At 38.7% G+C, this 27,939-nt stretch overlaps 1 protein-coding gene across 6 annotated transcripts in view; it reads right to left on the reverse strand.

Annotated features, from left to right (window-relative positions):
• The window catches only part of SMYD3 (SET and MYND domain containing 3), a 424,609-nt gene that overhangs the window by 26,654 nt on the left and 370,016 nt on the right, over positions 1–27,939 (reverse strand). For 4 of the 6 annotated variants that reach the window (XM_072856508.1, XM_072856509.1, XM_072856505.1 and 1 more), the window contains 2 exons: positions 26,525–26,615; positions 22,864–23,038 (listed from right to left, as the gene is read on the reverse strand). In XM_072856508.1, coding sequence (XP_072712609.1) covers positions 22,864–23,038; positions 26,525–26,615 — 266 coding nt within the window. The remainder of the gene's footprint in view (positions 1–22,863; positions 23,039–26,524; positions 26,616–27,939) is intronic. The other 2 variants (XM_072856507.1, XM_072856511.1) reach the window with 1 other exon arrangement.

Here is a 27,939-nt window from a genome sequence, read left to right on the forward strand (position 1 = left end):
TTGGCTGGCTGACTCAAGGTTGCTTCTTTGTTTTATAAGGTCAGAGCTTTAGCATTTGAAAAATATTTTGTATATTGCAATATTTACCTCGTTTCCTTCTACAGAGATGTTGTAACCATTCAGGAATAGCACAGAATATTGCATATATAGAGAAATCCTTATGAATAAAAACATACCAGCATTTTGAAGGATTTTATTAAACGGGTGTATAGCCAATGAAAAATGCTAGGCTGGATACAGCGCAGTCTAGCCTGGCTTTTATACCACGCCCCACATACAGTGGCATCTGAACAGCATACAAAATGACAATATGTTGACAAAGTCTCTGTAGTTCTTAAATCTTCTCATAACTGAAAACAAACTTACATTAAAAAAGGGTTTCTGTTTAGAGTTACAGGGAAACAGGCAAACCAGTATGTCTTCATTTTGGCCTCAATATCTTTTGTTCATGCTGACCTCAAGCACAGGAGAACTTCATAAGTATAAAAGTATGTCTGAATTATTTAATTCAATACATATGATTGTATTCAATACATACCATTGGGGAATTAGCAAGAACAGGAAGCGTGTGATAGGGAGAAATTGTCTATCCATGCTCATAGAAAGAGGATGGAAGGAAAATGTATGTGTGAAGCTTTGTTCTCCTTTACCATAATAGATTTGTTTGACCACAGGACACATGCATTAGTTATAAATGAACATTAGTTACAAATGTAAATATCCCTCTGGGGATGAGAAAATGTTATCTTTCGTAAATCTGTGTCAGGCACAGTAACATGGAGTGTTTTATTATCATTATTATCATTATTATTATTACTATTATTATTATTATTATTATTATTATTGTTGTTGTTGTTGTTGTTGTTGTTGTTGTTATTATTATGTTTTCTATTTTTTACGGGAGGAGTTAAATAGTGATAGAAATTATTTGGAGAACCAGTGCTGCTCACTGTGATAAATCCTCACTGTTGCTTTGCTGAAAAGATACATCACACAAGAAAATATTTGGCCTCTAAAGATACAGTAGTGTCAAAACTGAAATATCAAAATCTCCCACTTTGTTATCACATCAGGAATCAATATTATACTGAAAGTGTAAATGAGGCAGAACCAGGTATTTTCATTAGCAAATTACAGAGGAGAGTAAAGATCTTGAAAGGAGCACTGTATTTTCTCCATATCCTTATGCCATATTATCCTATGTAGCATTTTAAATGTCCTGTTGTGATGAAGAGTAATAATCAAAACCAGGAAAAAAGCACATGCTTAACTCTCGATAAAGCACCTATTAAAGCATAGTTATCCAACTTGACAATTCAGTAGATAAGGAACACTCACTGCAAGCAAGTAATTTTGAGCTGCATCTTGCATGTTTATATATGTTCAAAGCCCTCAAGTTTCTCATGCAATTATTATCATTAAGACAGAGTACAAAATAAAAGAACTCTGCTATGATACCTTTTTTTTTCCTGACAGGTGTGAAATGTGGGCTTCTTAATATCAGGATATTATTTTTAAAAATAAGAACCTGGAAAGCCTTGATGTTTCAGTGGCGTTTTAAAGTCTGACTAGAGGTTACAGGGAGGTTAATATTAGTAATCGCTTTCTTACTGTTGTGCTCCTTTATTCCCACAGGTTTTCCATAAACAGCATGAATTTGCATAGGCAATACAGCATTGAAGGAAGAGATTAGAGCATGGATAGCTGAAGAACTGTTACATGAAAAGTCAGAAACAAGTGTTTCTGCACAAGTGTTTCTTAGAGGATTTGCATTGGAGAATAATATTCTTCCTGAGCGCTTGCTCTGTTTCCCCTGTCTGGGATGACTAATCACAAAAGCACTGCTATTAAATCAGTTAGCACAGCTGAAACCCAGAGAAATGTGTCAAAAGTAGATGAATTTAACCTTGCAGTATTCAAGGAATGGAAACTACACCCTGGGGCACATTAGAGAAGTACATGGATAGTAATTATCTAAAAGGAGATAACCAACATGGATTTAGAAAGGCAAGAGCCTCCCTAACTAATCTACTTGACCTTTATCGTGAGGCTAGACAAGGCTGATAATGGGCTCTGCAAATAAAAGAGTGTGTTTGTATTTTCAGGAGGTCATGTGGGCATACACAACAAATAGATGAAAGGGGTGAAAAGAAAATAGCTTTATAAAATGCTCTGAAAACTCATAAGAAAGCACATACTGCAAGGGAATGCATTTAACCCTCCATCGTCCACTGAAGCACACACACACACCATTGCTGCCACCCAACAGCAACACTGTGGGAGCATTTGTTGCGTCATCCACACGGGGAATTTGCACAGTCATGTAAACAGTAACCAGGGAGTGTAGTTCCGTGGGAGCCAACGGTCCATTTAAATATAAGTAAAGGGGCAAGTTATATATAATCTACAGGGATCTCAGTATAGGTCAAAATTTGATTTAACAGACTAAGCAGCTACATGAAATCCCTTTCTACACTCAGCTTTTCTTTTTTAATTTCATTTTTTTTCTTTTTGTCAAGACAGCAGATGAACCTGGGGAAGGCAATGCTGGAGAAGGGTAACAAAGGTAAAGCTACTCTCCAAAAAAATGTCTTTCTTGAAACTGCTCTTCTAGCTTATGACAGTCTGCAGATCCTTTGGGTGGGGAATGCTTGGGCCATAGTGAAAATCTACCTTCTGACAACCACATCCAAAGCCCACAGAAATGAATGAGGTTTGGGCGATGTCCTCGCTGTTTCACTTCTCTCCAACCAGGTGCCAAGGTGCTCATCTGTCCATCTGGAATGGAGCAGCCAAGGTCTAGCGAGCTGATTATTTTCCTCATTCCTGCACTGCCTGAGCAGGGGAGGTGGCTCCCCTCGCTCTTCTGGGAAGATGGAAAAGATCCTCTGCTACCTTGGTTGGAGAAATGACAGTTTATGAAAAGAGGACTTTGTGTGACAGGAACAACCTCTTTCTTGGAGAAAAGAGAAGCCAAGTTATAGGGTCTTCATCCTTTTTCCACAAAAGAAAGGACTGGTTTTCTGTCTCCTGTAGTAAAAGGAGATGCCACCAGTGATGATAAACAGGTCGGAGTCAAAGAAGCAGTAAGGAATGTAAGAAGAATTTGGGAGAGGAAGGAACCTGATCCAAAACACCTCCCTGAGGTTAGCTACTGAGACAAAAAGAAAAAGAAGAACCTGAACCAAGGGATCCTAGAAGATCCATATTGCCTCTAACACTAAACGTTCACAGATCTTTAAACCCCAGAATGAAAATGCATCATGGTCCTTCCTGGACCATGTTCTATATCCCCTTGCCTTCTTTACTGAGCAGACAGTGGCCACCATCAACTCTCCTCCACAGGGTCATGAATGCCCTTGCATGTTGCCAGTTTCCTCTTCTTAGGCAGATAGGCTAACAAAATATACCCGAGCCAGTAATCTTGCATGGTAGTGGGTGCAACTGGTGAATCAATACAACTCTCTCAGGTCTAATACCAGGTTTTGCAGCCCTGAGAGGAGGTTTGTTTACTGCCCTGGCCTCACCCACAAGTTAACTAAGAAATTTTGAACAGCTGGATTTTGAATTTAATCACTGTTGCTAGTGGTACCGCTGGATCCAGGACAAACACATCACATTGCTATCTTCTTGTCTTTGTTTCAGAATGAATTGCTTAGATGGAGTATTTTAGGTAGCTCAGGGAAGTCAGGAACCACTTGGAAAGTGTGAAGTACCAGGGCTGGGAACATGGAAGAGAGGTAAACTAGATCTGTAAACGAGACCATACAGTAAGCTAGACCATATGGGTAAAAAAACCCCAAACTTCTACAAATAGAATTCATTTGTTGTCGCAAAAAAAAAAAAAAGTTGCAAAAATTTAAAGTATTTGACCATCTAAACAGCATCTGGAAACGTACACATTGCTTCTTTTTTCTCTTCATTTCAGAAGTGTGCTAGAAGCAACACAAAATATTCTGTTCTTTGCTGTGAAGTGGAACATACTTGCCTGCATTTTAACTGAATTTATCAGGTCCCTGATTTTGTTTCACAGTCAATGACAACTTGAATTCTACTGAAATAAATATTCATAGCATGCATATTCCAGTCATATGTGTGAATTTGTAAAGTTAAAGCTTGGTTCCCATAATTAAAGCCATTAGTAAGGATTCCAAAAGGGCTTTGTGCTTGTGCAGAAACTTGCAGAAGAATTATCTCCATTTTTTAACACCAGCACTTGGCTGGAAGTGCCTTAACGCTCAGCTAGTATGGAAGCATGCATTTTTACCTGAGGTATAAAAACTGAGCTTTGGGTTTTAAAGGTTCACAATATAGTCACAAAGTAAAATATTCTAAAATACATTCATTTAAAGAACTCCACTAAAAATAAATCTGAGAAAACTGCAAATATGCTCATGGCTGTTCTGAAGGCAAAGGAGAAATGAATTTTGGGAAACAAGCTAGTTGTTATTCATTGCTTTCTCAGCTCTAGTCATAATTTGCTCTGTTCAGGCCCAACTCTAATATCAGTGATGGAGGCCTGTAACCTCTGGCTGAGTTGAGTCATGCTGTGTGGGACTGGCACATGTTCAACTGCTGAAAAATCTTTACTGGGAACTGCAAAATGCAAGACAGTGATATATCCTAATGTAGCAACTCCCAGGATGCGGTCCCTTGACGACTGCTTTGCGTTATGCAAGGGTCTCCTCTTGAATCAAATATCTCAATTGTAAATGTTGGGAAAGCATCCAAAGGTGAATATTGTCTGCAGCAGGGGCACCATCTGGGTAGTGGAAGTGGAGATAGTATTTGTGGGTAAACATAGAGGCAGGAAGGAAAATCCTGTGCTGCCGCTTGTCAATTGTAGCTTGTCTTCTAAGAGAAAAAGGTTGGCATTTGGAAACAAAATACTTGTCTGTAGCTGAGTGGGCAGGGGTGGGAAGGTGTCCGGAGATGGGTAGGAATGTGCAGAAATAGGAAGATAGTGTTTGGTGTTACGTGAGATGGGGGAAACGTGAGCCCAGTGCCAGGTGGGAAAAAAAGTAACTCCTGGAGATTTGGCAGCTGCCAAAACTGTCTTTGCAAAAAGAAGTTGACGCTCCACTGTAATCAGTAAACTGATTAGCTAAAGTTATCTAATCAGTGCTAGAGTACCTAACAAACTGAGATGTTCAACTGTCATTGCTTAGTTACACTAATAGGAGAAACATCCCCTCCAAAGTTTAAACTTTCCATTTCTCCCTGCTATACTTTCCCTCAAGCTGCCCTTCACACCTGGAAGAAGCTTCTTATAAGCATCCATAAAACTACTTCATTAGCTTTCAGCAAACCCCTCATTAAAGCTCCTCCTTGTCACAGTTCCTGGATAACATCTAGATTATGTGGGAACTGGTAACGTCACTTATGCCCACCAGTAGTCACACTGTCTAAGGCTGGAAAGGACTGATGTCCTAGTCATACTCTATCTTATTGTTAGCCTGTCCTTCCCTGACCTGCTGGCTTTATCTTCTTCTGTGACAGCTCAGGAAAAGAAACCATTTTTTAGCCTGATAACAAGATTTATGGAGCCATCATCTGTCTGCCAGTTCTTCTCTAGTAACTTCTGAATCCATTGGCCAATTTTATCTAAATTTGGCAGTGAAGTAGAAATCTCAAAGATGTTTTAGTACTCTAAAAAAACAAGATAACAGAAGATAAAGATACCAATACTACGTTCCCCAAGGTAAAGAACAGAGTGTGAGCTTGCCTCGAGATAGATATGATGGAATGCATGCAGGAAAAATGCTATAAATTCTCCACTCATGGGAAACTCTGGTTTGTGCACTATAAAACCCATTATGCTGTCTCTCTAGAGAATTCTCTGATGTGTAATAAGCAGTGCACGAACACTGCAGCATAGCTATCATTCAGTCAATCAGCATAAAAAGTTAGTCAATCAGAGACAAAAAACTAATGGAAAAATAGTTCCCTTAGTTCTGGAGACCAGTGAACAACTCGCTTGTTGAGCGTTGGCATGGTGGTATTTTTCCTTTAGAGCTGACATGTCACTGCTCGGAGGTTCTTACAGCCAGAAGTTGTCCTGGTGTTGCTCACAGCTATCATGAAGGACTTGTGCATTAACAAGCAGTGAAAAGCTACAAGGAACATACTGAGCTAGGCTCTGCAATCCCATGCTTTGAGGAGTCCACAGACTGCAAGTTTCCAATATGCTCATTGCACATGTCTGCAGCCAACTTTTCCGTATGCTTGTACATTTATGGATAGCACTTCAGGGAAATCTGTGGCTTACAAAAGGCAAACATTTAAATGTAAAGAAGAAAAACAGATCTCCTGAGTGACTGTTGTTAGCAAGCTGTCTTCAGGAGGAGAATAAACCAGACAACATTCTATAAAGTATGTCTATTCAATAATATTTTTTTCTGAAATAATGTAGTCTTCTTATTAGACACAGAGGGCTCGATATATCTTAAATATCACTTGACTCTGGTCACTGGTATGATTTGTATCAGCAGAGAGTTAAAGGTCAGTGATAGCTTGGTCAAAGGGCATGCATAGGTTGGTGTTGGGTGAAACAGGGAAACATGCAGTGACACAGAAGGCAGATCATGTACAAAATTGGAGATATTTTCACACTAGAGAAGGAACAATGGTGGAAGCTATTAAAAACAAGGCAGTACATAAATCAGGGCTTGCTCCTTCAGACTGTGATGAGCCACCCCTAACACTTCCACTACCAAATATATTGCCAGAGTCAGCCAGAGGCTGGATTTATTCTCACTAACTATTTAGACTTACACTTACACTACACACTGACTTCATTTTTCTATCACTTCAAGTTAGATAGTATCATTATTTCTGGTCCCTCTGATCCACTAGCCTCTCTTTGGCTTCTTAAAAATATTTTGAAATCAAAAGTCACCATACTGAAGTCACTGAAAACCAAAAGCTGTGAACGGGTAAAGAGGGCAACAGTCATGCAAGTATCAATCTTCACAAAATTGGATACACAATCTTATGATGTTTTTGGCCCCACATAATCTCCACGTAAAAAAGGTTTCTGAGAAATGTTAAGTACATAAATATCAGCTTATTAAGGACTGCCATTCAAGAAAAGACCATAATTTATGACAAACTCCTACACTGCACAGTGTGCGCTTCAAGAAGAGGAAAGTAATGTAGTCAGACAGTTTCAAAATTATTAATTGTAAGTTCCCTTTTCATTTCCCTGAACTCTCACTCAGTAGTTTTATTCACTGATGTTAACTTAAAGAGTGATAATTAAAAAAAAAGACTTGGTAATGGTTTTTCTTTACATTATTCAAACCCCTTTTGCTTAGTAGAAGAGGGTGTGTTATACAGTGAAGAGCACTCTATTGATGCTTCACAAAATCTTCTTTGCTTTCTAAATCACTGCTTTGTCTGAGTTACACGATAAAATAATTTGTAACCTCCATCTGACTGTGAAAAGCAGGTATCTTCAAGTATTGAGAACAAAGTAAAATTGCAAAATGTGGCTACACTACAATTAAAGAGCAGACAATGCTTCATTGAACTCAGGGAGAATTAGAAACATCTGTCAACATATCGTAACAAAAACTTCTATAGTGAACAAAAGTCATAAGTGCAGGTCTCTTACTTACAGAGAAGTTTTCTAATTTAAAAATTATGTACATGAAAGAGAATCAGGTCTTGAATTTATGAAAGTGTCCTTACCCATAAAGAACTGAAGAAGAGAAGCATGCTACAGGATCCACACACACAAGATTCACGCATTGGATGAGAGTGTATGAATGTGTGACTGTCTGTACTTCCAGGCACATGAGAGAGGAGGACCTGTCACTGCATTGCTTCTGGATAATGAATCATCTAGCAATAAATTATTCCAGCTGACTTTTCCCAGGGATCCTCATTGTCAGATGCGACAGGCACAGAGATGGAGACAAGCAACAGCCACTGCACCGGCGGTGGGGAGCACGAGGGAGAGGTCAGAAGAGCAAGTTTCCTACCCAGCGTGTGAGACTTGACAGCTCTGGAGATACTGGGGACACTTCCATATGACTCATCCACAAGCCATATACAGCTGACGGATCTACAACCAGCACAACAGATGCAACTCTAGCCCTAATGAAGCCAAGAGAATTTTGCCAATAACTACAACAGTGCCAAGTATTCCACCTGATGGCTTTGAATTTTTTCCAAAGACATTAACCAAAGATTGTGTTTACTTTGATATATAAAAGAATGCAGACTTGACAAACCCTCTCAACTTCGTCCAGGCAGTGTAGCAAGAACTGCTGCATATGCAATGACTTTTTTTTCCACATAACGTTCAATTAACATTGAAGTTGCAAACAGAATTCCTGATTTTCCTTGTTTTTAAAATTTTGCCCCATTTTTACCATGGTAATTGTTTTGCTCCATACATTAGAAATAAAACAAAATAATGAAACCAAATCAACCATTCTGTAGCACAAAAAGTAGGCAGGAAAGCAAACATTTCCACTGATACTGTGCAAATTCTGTTAATCTAAAGCATTCATTGAGATGTAACATCACGGACTACTATGCCTGTAAAATGCAGATGTTGAGCTCTGATGACATCATTTCTAAGAGAAATATGGGCTTCAGAATAAACAAATATATTGGCTGCTATTTATGGCTCTCTTTCACCTTCTTTGTACCTTCTCCCTTTCCCCAGTGGGAGTGAGAAAGGGCTTAGCTTCTGTCCATAGCTGTACCACTGCAGTGAGCAGCAGAATGACAGAGTTCAACTAGTTGTGGGAGCACCAAAATTTACCAAACTCCTTGTGGGTCGTGGTTGCTTTACGCTACGATAGGTGTGAAGCTTTTTCCCTGCCACCGGGACATTAAAAACTGCTTTTTGCTATGTGGATATTTTGGTGTCTATTAATAGATTTGAACATGAGCTTAAACTTCTTCTCTCTTTATAGGCACTCTATAGGTGGCCTCTTATTTTCTACAAACTTGTAGGAACTTCATACGCTTGACATCTCTGTCTTTATTCAAGTTTCTAGGTAGCACTAACAAGCAAAGGCACAGACAACACAATCATAGAAGCTGCACTGACACCAAAATGTCTTCAATTTTTTAGTGGTTGCTGCAAGACCAAGCACCTACTGGGACAACATATGGCATTCTTTCAGCATGTCCCTGACCCTTGCCATTCTGCTCTCCTGTGCTCTGGGCGGAAAGAATATGCATGATACACTATTGCTGGGAAAAATGGAGGGGTTTGGTCTGGATGTTTTTTTTGCAGCTATACAGGTTTTGCCATACTTTGCATAGTCAAGATTCACTTAGGTTTGAAGAAGTATGACCTTTATTGAGCCTTTCAAAAGCATGCTATGGATGTGTCCTCCTACCAACAGCACATGTAAACTAGCTCAATAGAATGTTATGTACTATACCCTGAAGAACATATAAAATGGAGTTTTAAAGTTAACTGGAGACTGCAGCACACATAACTCACAAGAGTTGAATTATATTTCCAGAGACACATTTTTAATATTATTTACTTCACTCACCCCCAGCAAATTTCTCACAATCAGCTGAAACAAGATCTCTGCTACAGGTACAGAAATTCTGCACTACACAGAAAGCAAGACGTTAGAAATCCACATCCTCTTTTTTATTTTGGGAGACACATTAATTTGATTGCTTTCAAAAAACGAAAAAAACCCAAGCTTCTGAATATCTAGCCTTTCTTTTGATTCAGTTATTAAGCTGATTTAGTTCAGTATAAAACATTAGGTAGGCTGTCACCAAATTCCATCCCAAGGTTCAACTTGGTGCAAATTTTGGAACACAAAACCTAAATTGTCACTGCCACAATGGCACAAAACTCAAAATCCATAAAGTAGTGACTGTGGTGAAGCTTTGCACAAATATAAGGGTCTTCCAGGTCTTGATATGGGGTTTATTATTTCTTCAGATTAGCAAGTGGTGGAGCTCAGAAAGTCACCATTAAGGATACAAATGTAATGCCTCCCTTACATACATACCCTAGAGGAATTCAACTTGCAACTATATCCATTGTCTGCAGAGTTTGACAGTATGCTTCAATAGATCTGTAGGATGCTTAACATTTTTCTATGAAATGTTACAGATTTGTATGTCATTTCTATACAACCCTACCTAATTTTTATAGATGCTAGTGATTTATACTAGAATTTTAAGACACACCTGCTATGGACTTAATTTTCCATTGAATTGTAATGAGGCTCCAGCATCTTATTCTTTATGTTGTTGTAGAATCCTTAATCTTTTTTTTTCAGTTCTTTAGGATATATCCACAATGATACTGTACGTTTTACCCATCTCATTATTTTAGGAGAGAAGCATGCCTTTTAAGTAAAAGTCCCTTCCTGATGAATTTCTGTGCACCTATTAATGTTGGGTTCCCAGGCTGCAGCTACTGGCACCTTACTGAAAATTCAAGCATATGTGGCCTGTGTTTATTTAGGTTAAAACAAGGAAGCATCCAACAAATCTGATAGAAGCTGCACACTTCCATGAATCAGTCTATTTTACAGGTTCCATCTGCTCTTAAGTGCTTCCCAGAGAACAAACACTGTGTCACTATACCACATATTTCCATTGCACTATCCCAAACACACTTAAGCTGCTGACAGATTAATGCTTAGTTCACTTGTGGCATACATTCTTGGGTTCTTACACATGTTCTTATAAGGAAATGGAACTCACTAAGCACTTAATCACAAGTTGGGGTAGTGTTATTGTATTGAATACAACACACTAACTTTGTTTCAGGAACAGGCTAAGGTATCTCTATATAAGCCATTGCTGTCACTAGCACTGCCAAAGACCCTGGAAATCAAATCACTTTTGTCAACCTCAGTTAAACAAAAGCAAGCAGAAATTTGCCAAAGGGTAGCCCTGGGGGCTAGGGATGAGGCACCTGAGGAGTGTGCAGAAATGGCCAAAGGATTGCGCTGTTTACTGGAATGCAACTTGTATGGCTTAAGCATGCATATATTTGCGTGAAGCCATTACAAACAGATCTTGATAAAATGACTGCAAAGACAGGGAATAATAGGCAGATATAAAAAACAATAGCACAAACCTGAAGTAAAATACAACCCAACTTGCTAAAGACATCAGCAATCCAGTTAATTGTGAATTTACCCAGCTAGGAAGCAGTAACAGCAAGAGAAACTGGTATAGGTATATGCAAAACGTGAATATACACTATGAATATCTGCATCTGTGCCTGGGAGAAAGGTAGAGCTTCATGGGGAACCCTTTATATCCTTACCTGATGTAAAACAAGTTCGATTAGTTCAGAGCAGCCAAGAACTTCACCTTGTCTTATATTTAACTATAGGGCACAAAAAGGAAGGGATAGTGTTTTAGGGTGAATATCAGAGAAATTGTAAGTAAATTTTCTTCCATATTGAACCTGGTAAATGTTTGTCCGGTTCTGACCTTTGAAATAGATTTTATAGAAGAAAACTTAGTGCTTGACTCCCTAAGCAGACTGACCCCCGCAGTTATATACACCACACCGTTATCACCAACAGTGAAGGCCTTTTGCCACTGAATTGTATATTGCTGACACCTTCAGTGAAATCAGGATCCACAAACCACCATTGATTTCTGTGGAGCTATGTCCTTCTCATTTATTGGCAAATTTGTTGTCAGTCTTCCCTTGCTTAACTTAGCAGGGTCTGAGTACACACATTCGCTGTGGGTTTTTATTAGTGTCACTGGATGCGGTAAATGCTCTATCCCTGGTGTTTTTCAAATGCAAAGATCAGGCACAGTGACAGTCCTCGCCACTGCAAACGGGAGGGGAGAAGTCACGTCCCAGTGCAATATCTGGAGGTGGTTGTTCATCGATGGACACAGTTTAACACATCACAGGTGTATAACCACTGTACTTTCCTGTTCTCCTCAAGGTATCAGAAGACAGGAGTACTTCCCTGGGACAATGCTGCTCTCAGAGCAAGGCAGGGGGTTGAAAGCAGTGAGTACTTAATAAAATTATCAATTTTAGTGAAAGTCAATATACTTTTCTTTGCGTCACAGCTTAATGTTGATGCTCTGTTACAGGAAAAAGACCTTTTCTCCCCCCTCCCTCTCTTTCTTTCTCTCTACTGGCACAAGCAATCTTGCACAATTTGATAGCATCTCTTGATAAATATCCAGCATTGGTAGAGCTCACCTGCACTGCAAACATGCCAGCAAGACAATACACAGATGAACTGAATCCAGACGGGTAGCAACAGATAAAGCTTGAGTACGCATTCAGGATGTTATCTTACTGCAAGCATGTAAACCTGCTTTTCATCTCACAATTCTGAGATGCTGAATTCGTAGAGGTAATAATATTACACAACTTGGTTACACATTTTGAAATCTGTTGAAAAATAAAAGGCCTTACGCTGGTGCAGTACTGAGACAAATATCTAAGATAACTTATCTCTAGCTATTGTCATGAGAGCAAGCAACTAACTAGTGGGACTTTCCCCTGGTCATAAGCTACTTTGTGTGATTTTTTTGTAAGATTTGTGAAGTTACACTGTGTTTCATAGGACACAATGTCTGTGTTTCAGAACACCTCAAACAGTACAACATGCAGCGATATCCCGTTCTTCCCAAGCAAGATCTCCAGTCGTATTTACATAAACATTTTTAAAACATGTATTTTGTGCCACTGTCTAAAGCGAAGTTCTCCGCAAAATGCTGTGGTAAATCTCACAAATTCCCTCTATGACAAGAAAATTAATCTCCTAAATGTTTTTCCTTTTTATGACTGTATATACTGAGGCTTTTGTTTTGTAGCAATGGAGGATCTAATTCCATTTTTCAAAGTCTGCCAAGCACACTATTGCATGAAAAGATTTTCTTTTCTCTTTCTCTTTTCTATTTCATCAACAATGAATCGAGTAGAAAGACCTAGTTTAGGATGCTTCTACTTGTTGGCTGTCACTTTTGCCAGTTTTCAGAAGACTTCTGAAATGCTGGCCAGCCTTAAAAGTACATTAAATCCTTGGTGTGCATCATTCAACATACCTGAATTAATATGGAAATCTATTCATGATGTGGCTGTAATGAACACACTTTCATTCCAGAACTTTATCTTCACTTCTGGCAGCCCATCAACCATATCTTCCAAGAGTGCACTGCACAGCTAGAAAAAGCTGATTTTCCTCTTAGGAAAGTGTTTGCAACTGTGGCAGTATCCATTTTCTTTGCCCTCTCTCTTTTTTATCTTTTGTGATAATGGGAGAAGTTAAAAGAAAGGCTTTTCATCCCTAATTTTGATATTTCTGGGCTTCTTGTAATTGTTCTTTGGTTGCTTATACTCTTCCCTCTCTCCCTTTACTGGTCATGTGCGCATTGCATTCCTCAGTTTTCCTCCAAGATGACTTTATTTTGTTTGTAAAATACATATTTTTTAATTATTCATTAGTAGACTTGCATCATTTTCTAAAGGTGATTTTTTTCTCTCTGATATATTTATCTTACTCTCACTTTTATGAGCTTTCAAGGCCCTTTGGGCAGCCTACTTTCTGTTTCTCAGAGCCTTTTTCCTTAGCAGTGCTATAGCCTGTCTTTTGTTAACCTTCCAACATTTGTAATCAGTTACTGTCTTTGTTCAGCTCTCTACCCGCAGTCATTTGCTTTTTGTTTCTTCCTTCTTACTTTTGTCTTCAAAGTCACATTACTAAAGGTGATTCAGGCTTCTGTGTCTTGAAATGACAAACTGAACCTGAGAAAAGAGGTTCCAGTATACTCAAGGGAAGAGAAGGTCATCTGGGAGAGGAAAGGGGCTGGGAGAGGAGAAGCACTGAATCACCTCCTTAATCATGGAATTGGATTATTTGGGGCTCGGCAGACATCTCAGGGTTAGATACCAGCAGAGAGTGTTTGGGGTTCTGGCCTAAAGCAGATAGATTTTCTAGTAGAAAACCAGAGTGGAAAGGAATAAAGAAGCACCTTTGGTGGCAGCCAAGGGAAAACATGCAGGAGGGTTTTGCAGGTGAGCATAAGCTCACATCACACCATCAACCCTTTCACTCTAAATTGCATAATTCAACATTTAGATGTTGTACAAAGAAGTAAGGAGAAGACTAGCCATTGACTAAATTTCTGAAGGCCAGGAACTGTTGTATTTATGAGGTAGTGCAACTAGTGTTTGTGTAACAGTCAATATTCCCAGCATTTCCTTGAGTAGTCCCCTATGGCACAATTCTACTGCTAATTATATGAGGCAGAGTGCTATCCTAATGTGGCTATGTCATTTTTTTATACCAGGATTAGATAACTTAGAACTAGTTCCGATACCTCCAAACGTTCCCTGCATAGAAGGACTGGATTTTCTGGTTTTATGGGGTTAAGGAAAACTGACTAACAGACCTTGACCAGGTCAAGAGAAATACGGCTCTCAGAGATTTGATATGGTGGACAGGAGTATGCATGAACCCGTTAAACAAGGCAGCATTATGCACAAGCTTAGTAAACAGAGGACCTACAAATAAGGATATTTCTGGTTTTCGGGGACATCTGAGTAATGCATTCCTAGTAAGATCTTCCATTACATTTTAGCCCTTTTACTCAATAACTGATAAATTCAAGAGCCAGTGAGCTTGTAGTGTACCATCACACCAGTAACTGTGTGGTCTCTAGGATTTGCTCACTGCAGTAATTTACCTTTTCCTCTCACCTGCATGTTCAATTTTTTCTCTTCCTTTCCTGTCAACATCAGTCTGGAAAATGTCAGCTTTACTCAGCATCACCTATTTTGCTGCAGAACCTCTCTGATCTTCATTCTCTGGTTTCTCTGCTGGATGGATCATCTCACTAGGAATTTGGTCATTCATTGGAATGGTTCTTGTTTGACAATATTTCCTTCAATTTTCTCGTTCTGCATGCCCCTCTTCAAAGCACCATCTTTCCATCACTCATTCTCCCTGGCCAATCTTGTTGATTCACCCTTTAAACAGACTCTACGTTCTTCAATTTCTTTGCTCTCCTTATCTGCTGCTCCTTTCCTCTTCCCTCCCTCACAACTGTGTTTTTCCTTTTCAGTAACTTTTCCACTTTTTCAATAGAAAAAATTATTGCTTTTTCATATTTTTCAGCCTTTATCTCTAAGGTTGCTTAGGCTGTTTTCTTGCTTAAATACCACAATTTTCCTTTTTCACCACTGTTCACATCTCCACCACTAGGAACTCTTAATTGATTTCCTCCTTAGAAGTACTGCCAAGTCTCCACTCTCTGCCTCCTCAACTCAAATTGACAATTTATTCAAACAAATAAATAGATATTTTCTGACTAAAATCAGAGTCTTCCTAATTCTACCCCCCAGAGAATGCATTGCTCCTTACAACTTCTCTGCTGCTATTTTCTGCATGCCCTCTCTTTTTTGGTCTCTTTCATCAGAGATAGTATTGTAAGTTTATCTTTCTTTTTAATGATTCTCCTCCCCTTTGTCTCCCTTTTCACCACGACTTCTGCCTCTAAAATAGCTTTTTCAAAGCAATGCTCAGTTACTGTCAAAGGAATCCAAAACTCCACATATGCTTCATACGTGCCTATTTTTAACTGTTAATTGTTCCCTTGATATCACTTCCCAATCCCATTTTAGCTCAGGTTCTCACCAAACCTTTGTTTAGAATCTGTATGCCATCAACTCCCCCCTCTTCTTCTTAGCAAAATTCACACAGACACTGTGAATTCCCAAAAATTGTTCTCAAAATTGTTCCAGCTGAATAACTACGCTGCATTCTTCTCACAGTACACAGGTCTTTGTAATATCTACTCATGCATTTGTAGGTTAGTATATGAGAGCTTTGTATTTGCTTAGTACGTTTAATACTCACTTCTATTTTATTCACGTGTGTCCTTTAGTTGGTGTGTAATAGCAAGCAGACTAATGAAAAGAGCTCAGGTAAGGGCTGCATAAGTCCCTACTTTGTAAATTGCAAGTATGCATGTACAAAACAAAAGGAAAAAAGGATCCCCTGATTACAAGACAAAGATACCAACTATTACTGCTTAAGTAAAAAAAAAACAAAACCAAACTGAATCTGTCAGTTCTGGTAGGCAGGTAGACTAGGACTAAAATCCTTATTCTAGACAAAGCCTGAAGCCCTGAATGGTCTCACATCTTAATCTGAAAGAGATCCTACAGTGCAAAAAAAAATAATCTCTACAGATGAAGTTATCATTCACAGAGAACACAGCTCTTTCAAGAAGTGTCTTAAAACACCTTGGAAATGCTATGTGAGAGTTGGGAGAAATCAACACTTGTAGCTGTGTCAGAGAAAAATGAAACTCCGGGAAACTTGGTGATTTAGTTCACTAACATCACTAGGAGACTACTATCTGTAAAATTCAGATTCAAATAGCTCTTTGCATAAGTGAAAGGTGAAACTAGAAACTAAAACTGAAACTAGAAGCTGAAACTGAAGCTGGTAAGTACCAGTATACAAATATAGAGCTACTGGATGAACACCGTCAGAAAAATCTTGCAGCAATGAAGCTATTTAAGAAAGTCTTAGCCTACCTAAGAAATGTGGTATATACTGAATGAGGTACTGCAAATTAACACTACTGTTGCTGAACTTCGACGCATATGTGATAGAGGATATTGGACAACCTAGAGACAACAAAATTATGCCTGAAAAACAGCTGGCATGACTGGAGAGAATAGTAAGAAATTTTACCCATATGCACAATATGTGAAAATGAGGAAAGGTAGATGGTGGAGCACTTATGGGAATGTGAGCTTACAGAATTCATTGAGGATTATGCAGCTCAATATCACTTTTGGGGACAACACGTGGTTGTAACAGAAGGATACAAGAAAAACAACTAGAAAAGAACCAAAGAATCGAAGGTGCTGGTGCTATGCAGACGTATGTAGCAAGCAAGCAGCAAACCAGAAAATCCATTTCCTATGTGGGAAATGGATTGATCAGGACACAGATAACTTAGGCACCAGACTTCAGACATAAAAGTCTTTTTTGGAAAAGGCTGTTGGGATTAGAGGGGTCTGCAGGGGAGGAAATAGGGAAGGAATGGAAGATAGGAGTGGGCTGCTGAAGTGCCTTAAGGGATTCCTAAAGATATCAGGCAGGGACAAGCATGCTCCCTGGTTTTCAATAAAATAGGTACACTGGAGCCAGAAATTGTGCAAATATTGATACAAACATCTGTCTTTTGGGAGAATTACCTACAATTAACCAGAGACAGTACACTCTCCAATTTATACTGGGTTTTCCTACCCAGAGGGCCAACAAAAAGGAACCAACTAGAGTTTACAGTTTTCATGGTTTTGTGATGTATATTTTTGTCCTTCCAGATCTGCACAACAGATATCCAAACTTCTCCAGAACACAAACCATCTTTAAGTTTCTGATTAAAATAACAAATATGCAAAAAAAAAAAAAATTACGGTGAGGCCTGTGTTATCTCACATAAAGGATATGTGAGATAAAGTGGGGATAAAGTAGGAACAAAGACAATTATCATACAAATGATACAAACGTTCATATATATCCTAATTTTTTGAAAAGCTGTATAACACGACAATATATAGAATGCAGTGCATGAGAAGGTCTGACTTGCACTAGGAGACACTTGTTCAAGTGAAGAATGTTTTTGTTTGACTACAAATATAACTTATAACATCAGCAGTCTCTCATGAGGATTTCTAACTGCTTCATGAGCTGCAGTGGTTTGTAAAGATGGTCTGGCCTCCACTGCTTTATGCTAATAGCGTTAGCTAATTTCATATAACTCACTAAACACAAGCAGTGAAGAGTGATCTGCTATCAATAACCTGTGAAGAAAGTGAAGAGGTGATCTTGGTGCTGTCCACTGTTTCTACCTGCTTCAGCAGTTTGTCACATCAAGCTCTCATCCCTCTGTTGACTTCCTTACGTTGAAGGTGCACCAAGGCTGCTTGGTGCTCTTCACTCGGTTTATAGCAACAGCTCCCTGAGGTTCCAGTGAGCTGTGATGCCCCCAGCCTTGCACATCTGCACAGACACAACCTAGTCTTTTAGCAAATGTACCTCGTTCTTCCTTTCACAAACCTGTGACGTTTACTTGGGACTACTATCTTCCCTTCTCTAGACGACAAATCAGTGGAACCATTCATGAACAAAAAGTCAATTTCTAAATCTTAATTCACACCTTTTTGATTAGACAATGGAAAGAAAGGATAACCCAGCTATTCAGATTTTCCCATGAGCTGTATTTTTAAAAATATCTTACAGTTCTTTAGTAAGATTTTTTTCTCTTCTTTCCACACATTTTGCTCTAAACATTTAGAGATAAATGCCCGTGGCCATTTTCTAAAACCCCAGAAAAGTGCGCAAGGTAGATTTTATTCTTTTTGTTCTTTGTTTCATTCTTTCTTTGAATTGCTTTCTCCACCTTCACATTTTTGTCTCCCTCTCAGGTGATCCCGGAGGTAAGATTTATGTTTACTACTGATGTTTTATGATTAAGACACTGAACTTTGGTCACTGAATTACTACTATCTGTAGGTTCAGAAATCTGCCAGCCACGCACAAGTCCCCAGGGGACCTCCCACAACCAGGGTGCCGATTGGCGCTGAATCCAGACGTTAACCCTTAAGCACTAGCATCCCCCAGTGGTCCTATTTATCACTGCAGTTCACTTTTTTTTGAGTTTTCTGGGTACTCTAACTTTCAGTGTAAATGTAAATTCAAGTCAAGTCCTCAGAACTAGCCAGTACTCAGGAGTCTGCTGAACTCAGTAAAGAACCATATATATTTGATCATAGGTAAAGATGAAAACTTTTAATTTATTTCCAGTCATTGCATGTATCATGTGTGTATTACAAAACACATACCTGTAAGAGCAGGATATTTTTGTAAAACACCTTTGAAAAGCAGGGGGGAAATCAAACCAAAAGAAAATCAGACTCTTTATTGGAGAGCCTTTTTGAAGAAGAGAAAATAGGTTCAAAGTGTCTTCCAAGAATGTTAGGTTCTACAGCTATTTTTGGCTTTTTTACAAGGTCATGACTCACAGAAAAGACACTATAGCAACCATTAATTTTTAATCCGCCTTTTGATTGAAGTTCACATACTTAGAAACTGCAGTCCATCATATCTATTGAATTAGAATTCTAAATCAAAAATTCCTGGCTGACATTTCATTCACACAATGAAAATTCAACCATGTTCTCAGAAAATACTCAACAAGAAGCACATCCCAGCCACTGTTCTTAAACCCAGCTCTTTGCAAAACAATCCGAAATTGTGTTGACTGGGATTGTTGTCCCTGTTCCCTAAAAGCCCGCAGTCACTAAGGAAAGGGATACTGCAAAACATCACTGAAGAGATAGAGAATAGGAGGAGTGAGAAGAGAAGACAAATGATGCACATCTAACACAAATATGGGATGCTCGCACCTACCCAGCTCCCTCCCACTCCAGAAGCAGAATAGCCACATCAGCACAAGCCCCGTATCGGTGCTGACTCAGTGGAGGGAGGACGGAGGGGGAAGGATGTGCAGTGCTGCTGAGGGAAGAGACAGAACAGCACTTCTGCACAACGCTTCTGTATGGGGTGAAAAGAAGGAATTTCCTCTCATTAATGTTGGAGCTCTCCAGTAACTCCTAATGCTGCAGCGCTGGAGATGAAGGGTTCTTAATTAAAACAGCCCATCTGAAAATCAGTGGGACTTACACATTAGCTTTCAGTTCAGCAGGAGATTATGAGCAGTGCAGAACAGAAACAGACAAACACGTTTGTCCTCTCTGTATCAGAATCTCACCAGATCTGATGCCACGGGAGCCCAGAGAGGTGATACAGCTTTACCCAGTCCCCTCTGCTTCCTAAATGCAGGAGGCCTGTGGTGTCACTTAGCTACTTCTTTTCCTCCTATTACTCGTCGCAATAGCTGAGGACATCTAGTATCATCTATAACAGACGATACTTCCACTCTTTGTCTGCAGTGTAAGCACTGAATGCTTGAGACAAGGGGAAAAAAAAACCCAAACCCAATCCCCAGAACAGATGTGCCTTCTCTGCAATTTAAGGGCTAAATGCTGGAGTCCTTCCTCAGAGGTAACCTAAGGGAAGTCTGCCTTACTCAGTATCTCTGAATCCGATCCTTCACGAGCAGCAGTCAGCCCAGAGTGTGAATGTGCTGAGACATGACAAACCCATGTAACACCTCTTGCTGATATTCTGTTATTCTGTGGTTAAGGCTCATGAGGATTTTTGAAAGGAAGTTTATTTTTGCAAGCTGCTGGGTACTGACTATGATGTGGGGCAGCTTTCAGTTAGGCAAAGGTCTTCACTTTTGTTAAGGCTCTTGGACAGACAATCACTGTGACATTTACAAGAAAAGCTGTGTAGATACATTTGGCTTAGGCTATTCAGTGAAAGTACATGTAGTAGGTTTTAACAAATAATGGACAGTTACGGTTCAGCACAAAAGGAGAAGGCAGCTTTACATCTTGACAGCCACCATCTCTCCCCTTCTTTTAGAAGTTCTAAAAATATTAGAGAGGTCCTAAACAATGTTCCTCATAGGTTATCATCACTACCTAAAACATAGAGGTTGGTATTCAGTATGACAAATCATTTTTAGTTTAACCATTTGTCTCTGCCAGTCACATCAAGTGGGTGATTCTGAAAAAGTCAGCAACCATCATAATGAAAACATACATTACAATACAATGTGTCACACAGCACTGAAAATTAATCCTGCTGCTAAAGAAATGGAAAATGCACAATAAACACATTACCTGAAATTAAAATTGGTTTTGACCAAATCTCCAGGGCTTTTAAAGTTGTAACAATGATTTCCTATTTATATGGACTGCTCGGATTCTCAGGTGATTCCCTGTGGAGAGCTATATGAATACTTTTTCCAGAGCTGAGGAAAGGAAAATAGATAGCTATAATGGAACTGCAGGAGCAGCCAAGCAGTAGATTGATTCAACAGGAGAAATTCAATGCATCCCAAAAGATTTCCTGGGATTTGCTCTCCTGCTGCTTAGGGCACAATTTGTTGTAATGAGAAACTGAGGATTTTGTTTCAGGTGTGTCAAAGCTTGTAGTGATGACTTGAAGATATAAAGAAAAAACAACAACTGAAAATCTCTCTTAAGCAATGTCTTTGGATGAGACGAGAACAAGGACGAGCTCTTCAAGGTGCAAAAAAAGTCAAATATCTGATGTAAATAGCATTCTTTAAGAGATACTAATTGAATGCACAGTTGAACCCTTTCCTTTATCTCCAAACTCCTGCATTAAACAGCTTGAAAACTACAGTACACTTCAGTAAGCAAAACAGAGAAAGCTTTATTAAATTATCTGGTAAAATTGCACTTGCTCTCACTGTAATCTCTGCTCTCGGAAATGTCTGTAGAAAAATCCTCAGTTTTCAGCTGTGAAGAACTGAGTTAACAAGTTATAAAATAAAAAACAAGTGAGATTTTTTTTTTTATTTAATAAGGGAACATTTAAACAGGCAGACTACTCTATTCATCTGGAGCACGCCACACGGTAGAAGGCTGGCAGAAAGCATGTACTGCCGCAGTACTACATAAGCCCTGTTTGAAAGGTTAAGTGGGACACGCATGACGTGAATTTCACCCTGAAGAAACGTGAGAATTTGTAGGCGCTCATGCCCTCCTCTGTGGAAAGTAATAGTCATTATGAACACTGAGCTTCTCTGCAGGTCTGGTGTACCACAGCCTATGCAGGTTTCTTGCTAATTACTTTGTAGTGAAAGCTCTGAAATGCTGTGTTGTTTCTCAAGTAAAGCCCAGAGTTTTATTCAGAAACAGGCTGCCAGATGAAATTTCCTCAGGCAAAATGCTGAATGCTGATGGCATCCTGGTTTGATTAGGGAAGACATGTAAAATCCAAGATGTTCATATTCACAGCAGCACATACTGTTCAGCGCTAGCATGCCCCTCACACTTCTCAACATCACACTATGTACTGGAACATCCCACGGTTTCGAAGAACCAACAGAGAAGAAATGGATGCTCTAAAAAATACTTTACCAAGAATGAACATTCATGCGTGAATGACATTATATCTGGACATTCAGCACAGGTCTACATTTAATTACAAACAACACAAATATCCAGAACCCAAAGATTTGAGTCTTAGAGCTTTTAGAACACAGACCAAAGCAGACAGCACCTGCCCTTTCTCCACTAGATGACCAAAGCTGCATTACAGCTCCAGACTCCAATCAATTTCAAGAGCTACCACATGAAGTAGGATGTCCTAGAGCATCCTTCCTTACCGATAAAAGGCCATCAGACTCAAACTCTCCCAGTTCATAGCACAGGAGCAAGTACTGACCAGGAGAGAAGAACAGCAAGTGCTTCACCACCTCAGCCCCTTCCCAAAATAAGGACCAGGGGCTTTTTAATTTCCGGTTGAAACTGCATTTTGCAAGATTTTTTTTATTCTTTCTGTAAGCTCTATGTATAGAGCATACAGAGAATATACATTATTTCAGCCAGCTACCTGTCCCTCAAGCTTGACCTAGCTCAGCATAAAACACTGATACCCGCATGGCAATAGAGTCTGAACCAGAAAGTCAGCTTCTGCTCAGGGATGGGGCAGCATCTGAACACATGAAACAGTGAGGAGCTAATAATCAGTTATTATTATAGTTCCTATTTTCATTTTATTTGCTCTCAGCCTGACTGTGGAAGCAGAATGGGAGTTCTGCCTCATCCATTAATCTGGAAAGCAAGGCAAGATGTACAGCAAGAAATAAAAACAGTAAGAAGCATCTAGATGAAACACAATCTTTGCTTTGAATGAGACAGCCCTCTCTTCCCCCATCTTTGGAAACAGTTGAACCAATTACATCTCTTACCTGTATGGTCCCAGAGTCCTGCTGCCATAATACAAAGCTTCTTCCCAGGATTCAAGGTTAATACAAGCATCCATGGCACAGTCAAGCATTTTCAGCTGATAGATATTTGTGTCTGGAAGACGACCCATATTGCTGCTCAAAAGATTCTGGCATCTTGCCAGAACCTGCTCCCACTCTGTTTGTTAGCCTTAGTTAAAGAAATATCTTTAATCCAACAAAAATACAAGTTCTAAATGTTGTTAGCAAGGAGTAAGAGCTACAGAGCATTAAGATAAAAAAGCTGCCATCATTCCAAACTCCGCTTCAATTCTTGAAAACATACTTAAACTCTGAAGTGGTAGCTTAGGTAACTATGCTTTCTTTACATTTAGCAAAACAATTTCTAAAGAAGGCAGTATTTCAGCAATAAAGGGTAAAAGAAAAATGACAAAATGAAAGGATATTTTAATACATAACAAACTAAAATTCAAATACTTTTTATTTAGCTGCTGAAACATTATTATTTACTTAAGATACTTCTCCAAATCTTACACCCAAGGGCAAGAACCCATGGAAATGTGTCTTAACAAAATGTCTCAGCAGCTAAAAAAACAAATTTAATTTTTTATATATTAAAATAACGACACATACTTTTAAGCTGCCCAACATTTGGCTTAGAATTCTCATGAAATTAGAACCTTTTCTTGCAATTAATTAATTTTCTTTTTCCTTGAAACAGTTGTAAAGAGCATTTTTTTTTTTATGTACAGCTGCATGTTTCATGCATGAGAAAGAAAATTATTGCAGTTCTGATGTCTGACTGTAGTTCAGGATTAAGGATCTTGGCGGTAAAGATTTTTACCTCCAGTGCTACAAGAAGATTTTTTGTGTGTTTGGAAGAGAGGAAAAGTAAGCTGGGGCTTGCATTCACTTTAGTTGGATATTCCTTACCACAAATCACTTATTTTCATTACATTCTACGCTGGTTTGACTTATCTGTGGAACAGATTCTTCTCTCTCTGACCACACCTAAGCTGAATACCAACACTCCCAGATTTTAAATGAGTACTGTCATCTGGGACTTTACAGGAGTCCCAGAATGCAAGCAGTCTAAACACTGAAAAGGTACTATACACATCAGTAAAAACAAATCAAATAATTTAAAAAACCACTTATAGTAAGAGAAGTAATAACATTGTTTGTATCACAGTCCTTTCCATACAATCAACTCAAGGAAGTTCAGCAGTTATTTTCATTACATTACTGAAAATACTATTCACCCCAATCCAGCAATGGATTTAAGCGTACAATGATAACCCTGTGATGAAGTAATTAGCCCTTCCTGAACATGGGAATATTTACATACTTAAATTTAAGAATGTGACCACTACGTGGCTGGGCCAGGATTCATAGCGTGGTTGTTACAAGGCTAAACTAATTATTTGTGAATTGCTCTCATGCCCTTGGATTGAAAGAACCATATAAGGGAAGGAATGTGTTATTATAAAATTGCACCTTAACCTTTATATCTCTGGCAAACATCCATGTATTCTTTACAACTGATTAAGGACAGACAAACAGAAAAATGAGGGATATTATTTCCACTTGATACAATTTTTGTAGAAAGTACAAAGCACTGACATTCTTGAGAGATTACCATTTTAGCTGATGCATAGTATTAGTCTGTCTGCTTTTACTTCTCATTATACTGCTTTGTTCAGTCACTAGCATCTAATAGCAGATATGCTATATTGCAAAACCTGTTAGGACCAAATTTTCAGGTACGTAAACTGCAAACTAGAAAATCCTCTATCAGCTGCAACAGGACAAAAGAGAAGCTGACTATCCTGTATCTGCGCAAGACTAGAGGAGCAGCCCTCAAGCAGCTCTGCTACTGTTGTGTGGCCTGAGATGCACAGGAATCCTTCTCTCCACAATAACGTCCCTGCACTGGGCTTTAGCATCTCAATTTGTATGCTTAAACTGGAATTTGGGTCTGAGATGGTTCGCTCACACGTATTGTTTCAAGTTCTCTAACTGCAGATTTAGCATTACAACACTGCATCAGTTGTAATCAGTAGTTCAGGTTTTGGAAGTCACTAACTTTCTCAACTGTAGGAACTGTTGTTTTAATTTGCTAAAAAAATTACATTTGCAGAAACTAATGACTATGTGCCTCAGTCATCGCGGAAGGTTTTCTATTCATGCTTGGCAAGTGGACAAAACGTCAAGCCCTCTCTTCAGGTACTGCACTTGCCCATGCATGCCAATTAGCACGGGTATTGTAGCGCAGTGGAAGGAAAGATGATGCATTTCAAATAGCCCATGTCTGAGAACAGAAGCTGAACAGAGAACAAGGACATATTTTTTCAACCAGTCCTGATACCTTTTACTACAATGTGTTTGATTAATTTTTAAATATCAGTTAAATCTGTAATCTTAATTAAAGACCCTAGCAAAACTCAGTAGGTGCAATTTCTCCTGCAATTAAATATAGGAACATTAAATAGGAGCAGTATTCTGGCTCCATACTTTTGGTATAAAAATGATTGCAACTACATGTTGCATACCTATAACTTAACTTTCAGGTTAAAACATGGGCCCTGAAGTATAACTGAATACCTGAAGATCTATTTCAGTATTGTCTGTCTCAATCCAGTGACTACAGAGGAACTTAAGACAGACTAGAGACTGTACGAAAATTAAAGTTAGATGAGATGAGTGTGTCCCTTTTACTAACAAACAAAATCCCTCTGGATTAGAAAGAAACAAACTCAGCTGTTGTGGTTTTTTTTTGTTACAATAAAAATTGTGATCACTTGTTTCCAGCCTGGAATATCACTACGCAAACTTGGTTTTTATGCTGCTGAAAAGGAGTACTGGAAGATTTAATTCTCTCTAGCTCCAGAGAAGGCCCATATTTCTGAAAATGGTAAGGCATCTTACTACAATAGGCCAAATTCACAGTCAGTGAAATTCCACTGAATAGACTAAGATGAGAGAGGGATCAATACACTCATAGTCTTCTAGTAAAAATCTCCACCTCTCTTCTGCTCATCTTTTCTTGGCTGTTGCTGTTCACTAATTTTGTTAATTGGATTGAATATCTACATGATGGCCATTAGGCTCCAGTTCTGTTTATTAGTGCAAGATCATCTCATTCAATTTGCTTAATTATAAATTATTATTACATATTATTATTATAACTTATTATAATGATTCTACAATGTTTGCAGTGAACCTGACTGTGATTATGTCCTTGCTATTGTCATTGCTGTGCAAAGAATGAGAACCTGGAAATGTTCACAATGGGAGTAATGGGACAAAGAATTTAACATTTCAGATTAAGCTTAATTTCATTTAGAAATGGATTTATACAAACTGGTGGGCTGTGATGGCAGAAGTCTAAACCTGAGCCAAAATATCTCTTCACATCCTAGATAACTACTCTCCTTGCCATGAAGCAGTTCCTGTCCAGTAATCAGTAATCTATTATTATTATTAATACAATTAAGAATATTACATGGTTTGAACATCAAATGAATTAAAAATACATTTTAAAACAACATAAAAATGTAAACCTTTAGGAAATAAATCTCAAAAGATGAACTGCGTACTAAGGGGCTCTCTGGATTGTTTTCACAACTGAATGACAGACTGTAGCCTGACACTGAAAGGATACCTTCTTTTGATTTTGGATATCTCACTTCATTTACAGCATTTTTGACTTCTTTCCAGACATGCTCTTCACCGGCCAGTTTCTCAGCATCCTGCTTAATGGAAACAAAAGCATTTGATGAGAAAAACAGTAAACTGAGAATATGCCGTAATGATGAAAAACAGGGTAAAAAGGTTACACTGACAAAAGCTACTTGTGGGGATTGTATCACTATTTTTTGTAAATACACAAAAAATCATTTCACCTGGCATTCATACTCACCCTCTGTTTGTAAGTAAATGAGTTTATATCAAGAGAAATGAATGCAAACTTGGAAACATTAAATACTCAAACCAGATATTAGGTTTGCAACAAGAACTATTGATCAACCAGAAAAGAGAAATAATAGCATGTGATTTTTACTATCAAAATGCATTGAGCAGATTAAATTCTCTCAAAGACCTGCTACCTGCTACTTCACAGATCCTCAACCACACTGTAGAAAGGATTTAGCAAATAATTTTGATTAACGATGTGGTGATTATAGAGACTTCACGAACAATGAGAGGCTACCTTCATCCATTACAGTTATAAGCATGAGCTTACAGGAGAAGTCTACTACTCAGGAAAAGCTGAACTTTGGGGGTTTTTAATAACTCATTGCTATTTCTTCCCTATTCCATCAGATTCTACGAACAGCTATATTTCCCCATTGCTTTGTCATAAAGAAGGCAAGAATGATTAATGGCTACAGCAGTAAGAGAAAGTTTCCCTTTTCAACTCTCTAGCAGTGACTAACTGCACCTTAGGCAAACCACTTGGAACAAATTTATTAAAGCATCTACAGACACACTTAAGCATCTTGAGGGATTTCCAAAAGCATCTAGATATTCAATTTCCATCACTATAAGCACTTAAATACCTTTAAAAATCTAGTCTTTAAGACACTGCAGTTCATTATCTCTCTCTTCTTATAAAAGGCCCTGCTACTCGCAAAAGTGTTTTGTGAGTGCTTTGTAAGTGCAAATTCTTGCAGGAATATTTTAAATACAGTTCTAAAAAAATCAGTCTTCAGCAGGGGTGGAGGCCTGGAGATGAACAGAGAAGGTGTGTGAAAATCTAACCAAGCACTCTGTAACCAACAGATGCTCACTGGGCATCACAGGAGTACCTCTATTAAAAAGCCTGTAATCTGCATCTGTCTAGAAATGCATAATTTTCTTATTCCACTGCTCCTTATTTACCATAAATTGAGAACAGAAAATATTTACAGGGAGAATCAGCACTCACTTTCACATTTAATTTGCAGTTTTGTCTTTCCATCTGCTCTAGGAAACAGCAGACCTCTCTGTATTCCTGGGATGATTAAATCAAGATTGGTCTCAGCTGCCCCACCATTCTGTAGGGCCTTACAAGGAGGGCAGCCTGACCCCACTGCA

The sequence above is a fragment of the Ciconia boyciana genome, chromosome 3 (assembly GCF_034638445.1).
Source record: "Ciconia boyciana chromosome 3, ASM3463844v1, whole genome shotgun sequence".
Lineage (NCBI taxonomy): Eukaryota > Metazoa > Chordata > Aves > Ciconiiformes > Ciconiidae > Ciconia > Ciconia boyciana.